This window comes from Gopherus evgoodei, chromosome 17 (assembly GCF_007399415.2).
Source record: "Gopherus evgoodei ecotype Sinaloan lineage chromosome 17, rGopEvg1_v1.p, whole genome shotgun sequence".
In the NCBI taxonomy this organism is placed as follows: Eukaryota; Metazoa; Chordata; order Testudines; family Testudinidae; genus Gopherus; species Gopherus evgoodei.
In genome coordinates, this window is record NC_044338.1 from 22,133,831 (window position 1) to 22,148,146 (window position 14,316).

The window sequence follows — 14,316 nt, forward strand, 5'->3', positions numbered from 1 at the left end:
AACCACCATCCCAAGTAGGCTAGTCCTGCAAGTGTAGACCAGCGATACAGCATATTTCTGTTGCCACCAGACAACAGGTTGTAGATTCCCAACTCAAGGTGGTGGTCTTCCTGGATAACCCTGACAACACAAGCAGTCTATAAAAATAGAACCCATATTTTTAAATGCCTCTTACCATGGTAATTAAGTACCAGAGTAGACTTCAAGTAGCTCATCCATTTAGGTACTTCAGCAGCCTAGGTCCCCTGACCAAAAGTACTCCTTAGCATTCACAGGGAAAAAGGGGCAAGGAAGTGAATATTTTTAAAAGTTGGCTATGGATTTTCCGAGGAGCTCTCAGCAGCTGATTTCGCATCTCTATCAGTACTGACAGGTGTGGTGAAATGTCGCTACAGGAAGGCCAAAAGAATTGATAGCTGCCAATTCAGGGTCATTCTGAGGGCTTGGAGCAGTTTTCAATTGTTTTGGCCATCCTGCAGTAACATTTCACCACAAAAACTTGCCAGTATGGATAGAAAAGTTAAAACCACTGCTGAGAACTCCTTTAAAAAGCTATCCAAAGTTGTGGGAAATCAGTTGATCTAACAGTTTTACTGGATCTCCAGCCTCAAATTTAAGGAGGCACTTATGCGGAGAAGCGTGAGCTACCAGTTCTTATCTAGAGGTTGGTGATGCATTTAGAAATACCACTATGGAAATGCAATACACAAAAGGGAAAGTCACAACTGAATTTCTAGAGCTATTTGCTCAAGGGAATACTTAAGAGCAGGAACTCATAATGGTTACAAGCCCTGGTGTGCTAGAACTTTGTCCTAGTTTTTCACCTTCAGAGCTACTACAGGGGCATAAGTTTAATTCCTGTTTCCTCACCCTGGCTTCAAACTCGGACGTCTCATCAACATATCCCAGCCCTCCTTTCTGTAGCCGAGTTGCCACCTCAATAAGATCGCTACGGAGGAAGTTGAGCAGCTCCTGATTGCCATCACAGTACTTCAGGCCCAGGTTTTGTTTCCGAGCTAAGTGGATGGAATGCGTGAGGTCCTGATACCTGGAAAAAAACAAGAGACCACCTTTTAAACAGATGCAGGCTACTACACAGCACATAGTCAGTAATGGCTGGAGTATGCTGGAGGGAACAGCAGAAGCTCAAGTTTAATCTGCACATACCATCAGCTACAATTTTACAGAACTATCAAATTTCAACAGTATGCTGTAGCCCTGCCGCTGAGGAACACTGCCCTTTCCCCAGCTGTGACTGCAGTAGTTTTAAGAGCTGACAAGGTGTCTTGGTAGCTCAAACTTTTGCTGATGGAGAACTCACAATATGTTCCTGAAAGAAAAGCAGCCCCTCTTCCCATCCCCTTCCTTTATACGCACATGATCATAACTTTGCTTTGTGCACCCACACTGGTACCAGGATGGTTTATCCTGAATAGAATTCACCTTGCAAAGGGGAAGGTGTATGCAAAGCAGAGAATAGTGGCCTCACCTTTTCTGCAGCCGCTCCTTCAGCTGGCTCTCTCTTATTCCCTGGGGATGCAGGCAATCCAGCAGCTCATCCAGTTCCTTCTGACTATCACAGAGAAACCTGAAAGACATAACAAGCATTGACACCAGCTTTGCTGCCTTAACAGGGAGCATAAAAGCCTCCTCTGAGATGGTCAGTCCTGCTCCCTGCCTTACACGTATTTGTGAGCTATGGCCCAATCCCCACCAGGCAAAGTGACAAATCATTCAAGTTGTATTATGGTGGCACAGAAGCCTAAAGTTGCCCCCATTTGCTATGTCTTAAATGCAGCTAAGTCTAGGGTGGAGAAAAAACAGAATGTGTGTGTCTGTGTGGGGGGGTGTATTGTTTTATTTAATTACAAATAAATACATTTAAGGTAGCAGATTGCTGTTCATCCATATCTACCCTGCCTCCCCCATCCGAAGATTTGAATGTAGAACTAATAAACCTTAGGGAACTCCCTCTCTTAACCCTCACCCAAGTGCTGTCTCCCTCATCTTGCTCTCCAAGCAATGAAAATGTGGTTACTTCCTCGGCAAGGTGTTAGCGAGATTCGGCACTAATGTCAGTCCCCTAAACACAGGCAGTGCTGAGACCTCACCCTAAGTCTCTTACTAGAGGGGTGTCTGATTTTTTTTCCCCACTTAAACTAAACAAATCAACTTCCTGGTCTTCTTCCCCAAACCCTACCCTAATCTGGGAGAATCCAAGGTGCATACTTGAGATGTTCCTAAACCTTCCTTTATTTCTTAAACAGGACAGAGCCATTTGGGAAATAACGTTGGTTGTGACCTTGGGGAAGACTGTAACAGGTCAGGTCATCTCTCCTCAGAGACTATGCAAGTGGATTACTCACTGCATCACAGCTTGTTACCAACTAGCATGTATGCCCCTTTCCTCAGGCACCAGGGCCCAGGCAACCGCCACAGCAGGCCTGAGAAATATTCATATATCAGACCTCTGCAGGCCAGCCACTTGGAGCTCAGCCCATGCCTTTACCATAGCACGGTTGGTCCTTAGGCACTTCTGTAATACTCATGATTTAATAATACCAAATATTACACACTGGATGCGGAGTCTAGATCTGAGGCCAAATTCCAGAGAGCTGTTTGGCAATTCTTAGCTAGCGAGGTGTAGTGTAGCTTAGTTTACATGCTCCCATGCCTTGATACGAGGCAACCTAGTATTTCCACTGCTGTTTGTCTAGTGACATTTTTTGCTCCATTCTAGTCTATTTCCAAGACTGCGGCATCTTTCTCAATTTTCTTATGTAGTTCATTGTCCTCTTTTCCACATTCCATGAGCTGGTATCCAGTCAGGACCTTCTTTAGGAGTGCAGTTTTTAGGCACTCATACAACATATCCAAACCACAGCATTTTCTTGAATCATTGTCACGTCATTGTAGGTGTAGTTAGGACTCCTTAGACCCTTCCTGTTCAATATGGCTAGTCACCGTAAGTGGTATCTGCACAGAAAGACTCAGATGAAGGGATGCTTACTTTACCTTACAGTAACGAATTCTTTCATGTGTTGTTTACATAGAACTCATTACTCACCCTCTGCCCCTGCTCCTTCAGAGTGCATCTCTGCTAGCAGTCTGGAGTAGTGAGAGAACTGATCGGCAGTTGGGGCTACTCAGTCCTATATACCCTTGGGTTTTGGTGGGGGAAGCATGAGGACATGCAGGGCACAGGCATGGGCCCAGCAGACAGTGTTAGTCAAAAGATTTGCATCTCATGCACACCATAAGTGGAATCCACATGGACAAAACATCTTAAACTGTAAGATACAAAGCCATTCTTCTCTTCAGTTCTTATTTTGTCACAGTATGTCACATTTGTTTTATTGGACTAACTTATTCTGTAGCTGTATTAATAGAAATGATTCAAACCACTAAAACCAGCAGGCTCGAATTTTCAAAAACTAATTTTATTGCCCCCCATCCCCCGATTTTATATTCAACAAGTTTTGTTATTCTTTTAAAAATACAAAAAAATGTAAAAACCCCTCCCCCTCAGCAAATACTGTCTTATCCCAAGAGGATCTGTAACAATCTCTTTCTAGTGGTCCACCTGTATCTTACATTTACACACAACATAAGGGGAAAACAAGTGTGGAATATTCAGTTTGGCTGACTAGAACTGTTATGGAGCGGGATTAGTCATTCCACAGTTGAAGATGCATAACTGTATTTCCAATGTAAACCCAATCTTGGCACTCCCTCTCTACTACACAAATAAAGGAGTATCTGCCTTAATGTCAGTTAATTAAGTCTGGAGCTTGCTGGAGCAGAGGCAGAACTTTGCTACCAAATTTGAAGTGAACTGAACAAGGGGTTCCATTGCACTCTAAAAAATACTGAGTAACAAAAAACATTTGGCTACTGAGAACAGTTTACATGTAGTTGAAATCCAACGCCTGGCACTAAAGATCAGTCAATTAAACTATTTTTAAATTGTAATTTCACAATGCTCCAATAGCCCCTTGCACATAACCTCTGCATGGGTGCTGGACTGTCAGATTCATACTATTGCAGATCTGCCAGCCCTGGTATGAGATCCTCTGTTCAGGGAGCCCTTATGGAGCACAGTTCCATTATGCACATGAGATATGGGAGCTTTCATAGAAATCCTGGAAGATTAGGGCTGGAACAGCCCTCAGGAGGTCATCTAGTTCAATCCCCTGCTCAAAGCAGGATCAATCTCCAACTAAATCATCCCAGCCAGGGCTGTGTCAAGTTGGGCCTTAAAAACCTTTAAGGATGGAGATTCCACCACCTCCACAGGGAATCCATTCCAGTGCTTCACCACGCTCCTAGTGAAATAGTTTTTCCTAATAGCCAACCTAGACCTCCCCCACTGCAACTTGAGACCATTGCGCCTTGTTCTGTCATCTGCCACCACTGAGAACAGCCAAGCTCCATCCCCTTCAGCTAGCTAAAGGCTGCTATCAAATCACACCCCCCCCATCCCTTCTGCAGGCTAAATAACCCCCGTTCCCTCAGTCTCTCATCACAAGTCATGTGCCTCAGCCCCCTAACCATTTTTGTTGCCCTCTGCTGGACTCTCTCCAATTTGTCCACAACCATTCGGGGGGGGAGGGGCGCGAGGGGCGCGAGGGGCAAAACTGGACACATTACTCCAGATGTGGCCTCACCAGTGCTGAATAGAGGGGAATAATCACTTCCCTCGATCTGCTGGCAATGCTCTTACTAACGCAGCCCAATATACCATTAGCCTTCTTGGCAACAAGGGCACACTGCTGACTCAAATCCAGCTCTCTTCCACTGTAATCCTCAGGTCCTTTGCTGCAGAACTGCCGCTTAGCCAGTCGGTTCCCAGCCTGGAGCGGTGCAAGGAATTCTTCTTTTCCAAGTGCAGGATTCTGCACTTGTCCTTGCTGAACCTCAGATTTCTTTTGACCCAATCCTCTAATTTGTCTAGGTCCCTCTGGACCCTATCCCTACCCTCCAGCGTATCTACCAAGTTTAGTGTCATCTGTGAACTTGTTGAGAATGAAATCCATTCCATCGCCCAGATCATTAATGAAGATATTGAACAAAACTAGCCCCAGGACAGACCCTGGAGCACTCCACTTGATACTGGCTGCCAATTAGACCAAAGCTGTTGATCACCACCCGCTGAGCCTGACAATCTAGCCAGCTTTCTAGCCGCATTTAGTCCATTCATCCAATTCATACTATTTTAACTTGCTAGCAAGAATACTGTGGGAGACTGTATCAACAGCTTTGCTAAAGTCAAGATATATCATGTCCATTGCTTTCCCCAATATCCACAGAGCCAGTGATCTCATCAGAGAAGGCAATCAGGATGCTCAGGTATGACTTGCCCTTGGTGAATCCATGTTGACTGTTCCTGATCACCATCCTCTCCTCCAAGTGCTTCAAAATGGATTCCTTGAAGACCTGCTCCATGATTTTTTGAGGGACTGAGGTGAGGCTGTAGTTCCCTGGATTCTCCTGCCCTTTTTAAAAGATGGGCACTATATTTGCTTTTTTCCCAATCAGCCAGGACCTCCACCGATTGCAACGACTTTTCAAAGCTCCACAGGAGCTTCCGGAATTCCCACCGGCTGCCCACGGATAGCAATCTCTGCACTTGTAGAGGGAGTAAACCTTGCAGTATTGAGTTTGTGAGCATCAGTGGCCATGCCATAAACTAGGCTGTAATAAAATAAGTTGTGGACTATTCAGAACAAAAGATGAAATTGCTGTGCTATGCAATGCATAACATACAAACCCTTTCCAGCACATCAGACTGATTTTTCAGTTTACTTAAATGGCTGTAACTTAGTGAATCTAGCTCTTGGGATAGATGGCTGTAAATTCAAATGACAAATTTTAAACAAAGTCTATTCTTAGAACAAAAGGACAGCCACAATGGGTCAGAACAAAGATCCACCTAGCCCAATATCCTGTCTTCCAACAGTGGCCAATCCCAGGTGACCCAGAGGGAATGAAGAGAACAGGCAATCAAGTGATTCATCCTCTGTTGCCCATTCCCAGCTTCTGGGAAACAGAGGCTAGGTACATCATCCCTGCCCATCCCGGCTAATAGCCATTGATGGACATATCCTCAATGAATTTATCTAGTTCTTCTTTGAACCCTGTTATAGTCTTGGCCTTCACAACATCCTCTGGCAAAGAGTTCCAGTCTGACTGTGTTGTGTGAAGAAATACTTCCTTTTGTTTGTTTTAAACCTAGGACTCCATTTATGAGCTTTGCCAATATACTCGGGAGGTCAGAATAGAGAAAATGGATATATTACAAATAATTCAGTGTCCAGATTGTCTGCTAGCCTTCACAGCAACTCCTGACAACAACAGGTCCTTCCAGGAGCTGGAATCGGAGCAGCGTCACTATCTCCTCATGTGCGGAAATGGGGGAGAAAGGGTTGAGAAGAGGCTCTTGTGATCTTGGAGTCATTTCCTTCCAGTCTTCCTACTGAGCCTCTGCCTCTTTCCCTCACATTCTCTCGTTCTGTTTGAGGTCTACTTCACTGAGTGGTCTAGTTATGGACCTAATTGGTGCACTGGACCCTAGGCCATTTTTAGAAACAAGAGGGACAGCAGCATCTCCTACTCAAGCGGGACCGGAATGCCAAATAAGACCAGGGTGTAAACCAAATGGGTAAGACTGAGACAGTGCTATGGCTCAAAGTGATGGCTGACAAGAGACATAAGGGTATTTTGCTGGAGATCTCTGGGCAGCCCTAAAGACTGTTCATGATTGAGAGGATGATCTGGGAGTTACTCAACTGAGGGAATCCTTGGAGAGGAAGAAGGGGACGGATGTCTGAAAAGGGTCTCTGCTTGATTCTGGAGAAAGTCTGAGTGTGAAGAGGAGTAGTAGTGTGTCTGTTCTAGAGGTGATGTTGACTGTTCAATGCAGTGCAGAAGAATACCAGTACTGAGGGTACAATTCTTCCTGGTGTTGGGGGCATTAGTACAGAGGATAGTGCCAGGGGCTCAGTATCATTAATTTGTAACAGATTTGCAAGTACTGTTAAAGATTTCTGTATGATAACAGGACTGGTAGGGAGAGCGGGAGCATTGGTACTGGCCTTCGATGTCTGTATGGATTTAGTTCCACTTGCAGCCATTTGAGACAAAGAATTAGCCTTCCACTAACCTCTCCAGGGCAATCAGGCCTCTGTGCTCATGGTTCAGAGGAGACAGGAGGCCCGTAACTCCTCATTTCTTTCACCTCACCCATTCTGGGGAAGGAGATTAGTTGCTTGAGTTGCCCTTCACAAGCCGCTCAGATCTGCCTTACTTCAATGCGAGCAAACAATACCAGGCTTTGGCACCAAGCTCTGTTTGGAGGACTAAGTCAGCTGAGATCCTCCCTCTGTTTTGATGATGGCAGCCCTCTAGGTAGAATCCCTACTAATAGGAGTGCTGAAGAACTGGGATCTCTGGAAGGACAGCCTCTTCATAGAATCGAAGGAGCATCTTTCTGAATCTGATGCTCTCCTCATGGATTGCTCCAGTAGGTAGAACTTTAGCCATCAATGACTTTGAAACTGTCAGTTCTGACTGAGAAGACCAGCCTACAGAGCAATGGCCAAGGGTACTCATCAGTTGACGGAATAAGCTTGTCACATGACAGGCACAGCTTGCAGTCATAGGGGTTAGCCTCAGTCATTTGGTGGAATAGCACCTTGGTGATGAGTAGTAATCATCATAAGAAGGAAAGAAAATATAAAAAATAAAGGGACTTCCAACAGGAAAGTGTCCATAAATTAAGTAACTAAACTAGTTAACAGTAATTAATGTTTATGAAGTGTTTCAATTAAAGGGTGCAGGTGGCAGGTAGAGACCACAATGTTCTATCTCACTGCCACCAACAAGGAACTAACAGGCAGTTGGGGCCACTCTGCTCTATGTGACTTCACCACAGGAGGGTGGATGGGCACAAGGAAATGCAGGGCACAAGCATGGCCCCACAGGTCACTGTTGGTCAAAAGATTCCAATCTCACATGTACCACAAGTGGGAGCCACACAGGCTATTATAATTTAAGCAAGGTCACTTCTCAAGCAAGGTCATTTGCATGGTATTAAAGACAGGATTAGTATTGTAGGCAGACAGACATGTTCTTAGTGGATCCGAATAAATAATGTTCTGGCCATTGTACCAAAGAATGAGAATCTCAGAAAATTTAAAACAAAAACAAAAAACCCGACACTATTCGAGTCTGGCTTTTTTTTAATCTCCCAATTTAAAAATCACCCTATCTTGGCCACATCTAACATTCAAGCAGCAGCAAGTCAAAGTCTTACTATCTCTTTGCTCATCTGTCTATTACCCACAATAACCAGTACCGCATATTACTTCCAAAGTATAGGATTGGGAGGCTACCAAACTAATTCAGCAACTGAATAGGACAACTGAAAAAGGAATAGCTGCAATTAGATGGTTATTACAAAGAGACCATCATACATTAAGAATAAAAAGCATTTGTTCAAACAAAAATATTACTGGATACTCTTATTGTTTCTAACTTCACTACAGAACCACAATACACTGAGTGTGTGAAACAAAACGGAATGGTTGCCTTCTTAAAGATGCTCATTTGGCTTTCCACACTTCAATTTTTTTTCACTGGAAATGATCTACAGCTCCCTTTCATACAAGATACTGGTCTTTATAAAACACCAAGGTGGGTCAGAACCCCATGTATCTTATGAAGTTGAGACCCCTCATTTCTGGGACCACACTAAATGGTCCAGCAAATTTTCCTGAACCCAATTGTCTGGTTATAAGCACAGAAGTGCAGCCATGAGAAAGCATATTACCATAAGTTCTGTCCCTGTTTGGGTACAGTGGTCTCTATCGGAATGTCTGTAACATGCATGGATCTATGATGAGTGTTCACTCTGCCACCTGCAGCCACGTTCTTTCGCTTATCTGTAAAAGATTCACACAAAATTAAAATGCAATCTCATTCATGATCACGTGTCAACTTTTTACTTCACCGAGCTATATTGACTAGTTACAATGGTTATATCAGACTGCTGCTGGGGTAGTAAGACAGCAAAGGAGGCAAAATTCCTCAGTAAGCCTCTTCACATATTTGGCCAGGGAGACCTATAATTTGCTTTCCATAAAGAAACTAAATCAACAGTTTCAGAGTAGCATCCGTGTTAGTCTGTATCCACAAAAGGAGCAGGAGTACTTGTGGCACCTTAGAGACAGTCAGTTGCTATCCTGGTATTTACAAAAGGTATCACTATGGCATTAAGGCACAGTACAAGAAAGGGACATTAGAAATACCATCTATTACAATTTTACAAAAGGCTCTTTTCTCAGTATATATTGACCAGATACTCCATCTAGTGCTTGGAAGTACAAATACATTCCACCCTTATAATGTACAAATCTCAGTCTTTCCTTTCCAACAAAACTCCACTGTATAATTCCTTTGAAATTATTACATATTTGGTCATAAACATTCACTGACCTTTAATTTATTTCAAGTCTGTATGTATGTGCGTGCTATGAAAATATATTCACCAGTTCCAGCGGTTACACAAAGAATCCTTTCCTATATGCTTTATAGGTGAAGCCAAGCCATTAATGCCATTTCCCTTACTTCCCAGCCCTCCAATGGCTCAGGGAATGTTCTCTTCCTATCGTTGTGAATTCACAAGAGAAAGTCTCAGAATTTGTGCTGTTCACATTGGGATGTATGCCAAAAAAAGGAGGAGTTACCCTCAGATACCTCTTCCCACCAAAGTGTATGTGTACACAGCAAAGCAAACCTAGGGTTAGTGGGACTCAAGTCCGCTGACCCGTGCCAGGGAACCCGTGGCTTGAGCGTCTACACAGTTTTTAACCCCAGGTTAAGGATTTTCTGATCTGTGCTCAAACTTAGGGCTCTGGCCTCCACACTGTAATGCACAGATGCAAGTCCAAGTACCCCTATCCCAGAGCAGATAGTGGCGCTCTAGCCCTATGAATGTGTTTCACTGTGGGAAAACTCTACTGCCCCCTGTTTCCTGACTGTGAGGTGCTACTGATGGGACTCAGGTGCCATAAGAATCACAAGAGTAGATAACTGTGTAATTAGCTCCTTTGGTAGTGGTCTGAGGAGAATGACTGCAGTTTGAGAAGGCTTTATACTGAACTACCATCTAACTTGAGAACTGGGCTCTCCAGCTCTAGGCTGAGTAATATTGGCAGGAAAACACCCATGTGCACCTGTCCGAGGATAATTAGCACATCAATCTCTAGGGCTGTCAAACTATTAAAATGAGACACTGCAATTCTTAATTTTAAAATGGGATGTTCAGTGAAGGTCTTTTTGTTTGGTTGGCTTTTTATTTATTTGTCTGTTTTCAAGTTTGAAATAAAATGTAGGTTTCAGAAGGAAAAAACCCCTCCCCCCCAGCTGCTGCCAGTTGCAGAGAGATGAAGGGCTTCCCCCAGGCTTAGGATGCAGTGTTCTCCAGCACCTCATTGGGTTTCCTTAGCCCTGTCTCCACCACACCCAGAAAGATAGAGATAAGGGAACCCAGGAGGCTGTAGGGAAGTTTGGGAGCTGGCTTCCACTCACTGCCCTCACAGTGTACCTGGCTGGGTCTCCTAGGCATACGCTGAAGTGATGGCAACAAGCAGTCCACCTTAATGGGAAGGTGATGGAAGGTGGTGATGTATCTAACAGTCTGATAGTGACTGTAATGGAGGTTCCATAACTTCAGGAGAACAATGTTGAGATGCCACAAAAAAAAGAGTCGAGTTTCTGACAAATGGATAAGTATGCAGGAAGCCTGTGAGGAGTCTCAGTACTGTCTGATGTGAGAAGAGCAAGTATGACCGTACTGAAGTGTACATGCAGTGTTGCTGTAGCTATGTCAGTCCCAGGATATTAGAGACACAAGGTGGGTGAGGTATTGCAGTATGACACGTCATTACTACTGCAAGGTGGACTTGCAGAGAATTAAGTGACAATCGACTTTGTTTCAAGTGCAGCCTGTAGTGGAGGCTCTTTGGTACTGGAGCCTCAATTGGGTCCAGATTATACTGGATTGCCCATATGGACAACTGTTTCCATGTGGAAAAGTATGTCTTCCTAGCAGATGGCTTCCTGCTCTGTAGGAGGATTTCCTGAAACTGTTGAGAAGTCTGTCATGCTCAGTCAGCCAACAACCAAGCAGTCAGGTGCACTCAGACCTGCAGTCCTTGCAATACCTGGCAGTGGAGCTGGGATCTCACATCGAGGGCGACAGAGACAGATAGGAGACAGAATGGAAGCGTGAAAAAGGTCCAACAGCCAAAATTGCCTCTATCAATAAAGAGCTATTTAGGATCAGCATGGTCTTGTCCCACCAGATGATAGCCTGAGGGTAACTGGGGGAAAGCTGTATAGGAGGCCTGGAGTCCACTGAAGCAGGAACACATCTGGTGAACAGCCCATGCTCATGCACTCTCTGGAGCAGAAGTTTGGTGCTGTCCTGTCTGGCGAATGGGTCTATCATGAGACCCCTCAACTGGTGAAATATTGGCTTTATGATGGACATCTGCAGTGCCCATTCAAGTGCCTGCATGCCTGTGTAAGAGGCCAAGTTGTTGCTGACTTCTACAATGTGCAGAGTCAATGGGGTTATCCCATGGGGATACAACCAGGCCCACAGTTTAATGGCTTCCTGGCACACAGGAGGTAAGAGCACATCCTTGCTTGTTTACATAGTTCACTGTGGACATGTCCATTAAGATCTGTATGGGCTTCAGGGCTCAGCAGCCCAGGACCACCACACAGGCTAGCCAGATGGCCCTGAGTTCCCGGACATTGATATGCAACATCAAATCGTACTGGGACCAAGTTCCTTACATCTAGAGATAGTTCAGATGGGCACCCCAATCTGTCCCTGAAGCATCTGCTATGAGTCATCGTAGGGAAGGGGGTCAAGAAGGGAACCTCCTTTCAAAAATCTTCTCCAGGTCCAGCTGCCACGTTCTTGTAGGACCTCGGGAGGGACCACGACTCTTGATCAGGTGATGCTTGGATGACTAGCAGCCCCAGACCTGGCCTCTGAGTTGTGTCCTCAGGGCATCCATTACTGATTTTCTGTATGCTGATGACTGTGCCATCCTCGCAAACACCAAAGGTCAGACTTTGGAGACAGTCGAGCACTTTTGCTATCTCAGTAGCAAACTCTCAAAACGCAAAAAATCAACAGAGAGATCCAGTGCGCATGTGCTTCCTTTAGGAAATTGCTCCAACGGACAGTGACCTACCACAGGACACCAAGATTCAGCTCTATAAGACAAAGGTTATTCCTATACTCCTTTATGGATGCCTTATCAATCGCACCTCAAGAGTCTGGAGAGGTACCATCAATGATGCCTCCAGAAGATCCTTCGCGTCCAGTGGGAAGATCGCTGCATTAAACACCAGCATCCTCAGTGAAGCCAATGTCACCAGCACTGAAGCAATGACCCTAATGCATCAACTCCACTGGGCTGGATATTGTTTACAGATTCCAGACTCTGGCCTCTCAAAACAAAGTCTTCTACTCTCAGCTCACCCGTGGTCAGAGGAAACACTGCAGAGACAATGATAGCAATCTCTCAAGAAAACTGAGGTGGACATCACAAGCTGGGAGGAGCAAGCCACCAACTGACCCCAACGGGGCTACATCCTCCATCAGGCAGTGGCCTGCTTTGAGGAGAAGCGCCTTGCCCTCAAAGCTGAAAAGAGAGAAGGAAGGAAAAATAACTTTCTGCCAGCAGCAGCTGCCTGCCAGGAAATGTCTGTACCTATTGCGGGCAGATCTGTGGTTCCAGGATTGGATTCCCGAGTCATCTCAGGACCCATATGTAAATGCATGGTAGAGATCATCCTCGAATCAAGGGATCGTTGCCGATGATGACACTGCAATTAAACACCCGTAGCTGGCCCATGTCAGCAGATTCAGGCTTGCAGGGCTCTGGACGCAGGGCTATAAAAAACTGCAGTGGAAGTGTTTGGGCTTGGGCTGGAGCCTGGTCTGTGGGACCACGAGGGAGAAGGTCCTATAGTCCAGGCTCCAGCCCAAGCCTGAATACATACACCACACATTTTCACGGCCCTGCAGCCTGAGTCAGCTGATACGGGCCAGCTACAGGTGTTTAACTGCTCTGTAGACATACCCCTGACATGTAAGCTTGCCTTGAGAGAGTTCATAGACAATCAACTATCATCTGCATGGCTGTTACAGGCTATTTCTTGTAGTTCACATGGAGTTCTAATTGGGAGAGCAGGGAAAATATACACTCCAGAGTTGTTAACATCTCCTGCTGTGATCTATCCCTGATTGGCCAATCATCTCAGTATAGGTAGACATGGATTCCCTTACTCCCTAAGAGTTCTGCCACGGATTTTGTGAACACTGTGTTGTGGAGAGTCCAAAGGGCAATACCCTGGATTGGTAATGGTTGGGTCCCACTTGGAATCTTGGGTACTTCCCATGGCCCAGATAGAGAGCTATATAGAAGTATGCAGATGCATCACACAAGTAGAGAGCCATGAACCAGCCTTGAGCATAAACATATGGAATCAATTCATAGAATCAGATTAGATGACAGGCAATTCCTGAAACGGCATGTTTTTGTTGAGTCTTCTCAGGTCTAGGACAGAACAAAGACCCTCTTTTTTTCCTTCTTCAGGATAAGGAAATACTGGGAGCAGAAGCCCCTTCCCCTAAAATCTAGTGGCAGCTCCTCAACCCCCTAGAGGATGCAACAAGGCCACTTCTGCCTGTAGCAGGCTCATGAAAGGGGTCCCTGAAGAGGGCTGGGGAAACTGGGGCAATGGCCTCTAGCACCTATTTGTACAATGTTATGGCAGATCACTCCTGGTGGAATGGGGAGATGGCTTCTGAAAGTCATGCTCTCTAAATTGGATCTGGTGAGGCTCCCAACAATCCTGTCAAATTCGCTGACATGCCATAGGAGCGAAATACGTTGCCAAGAAAGGAGGAGTCTGATGACCCGTCATACTTTAGCTTTTTATTGGCATGGTACTCAGGTTGCTTGAAATGACAGCATGGTGCTTGTTGTCTTGACTGGGATTGAGGATGGTATGGCTTACAGTATGAGGCTGGGGTGACAGTCCCCGGGGAGCCTTTGAGTCTTCAAAAGAGCGTGAAGAGCTGTCTGTTTGCTCTCTAACTTCCATGCTTTCAAAGGACTGGTCCCCAGTCATACCCTGTACCTCTCAAGGGATGCCCAATATTTGGAGTCAGGATGTTCTGTGCATTGTCACTGCCATGGAAATAGATCTGACCATAGTGTTGGAAGT

General features: G+C 45.2%; 1 protein-coding gene across 1 annotated transcript in view; it reads right to left on the reverse strand.

Moving 5' to 3' along the window:
- BAZ1B (bromodomain adjacent to zinc finger domain 1B) overlaps positions 1 to 14,316 on the reverse strand; it is a 69,158-nt gene that overhangs the window by 18,876 nt on the left and 35,966 nt on the right. The window contains exons 7-9 of the mRNA XM_030537094.1: positions 8,831 to 8,942; positions 1,490 to 1,588; positions 871 to 1,048 (exon numbers count right to left, since the gene is read on the reverse strand). Coding sequence (XP_030392954.1) covers positions 871 to 1,048; positions 1,490 to 1,588; positions 8,831 to 8,942 — 389 coding nt within the window. The remainder of the gene's footprint in view (positions 1 to 870; positions 1,049 to 1,489; positions 1,589 to 8,830; positions 8,943 to 14,316) is intronic.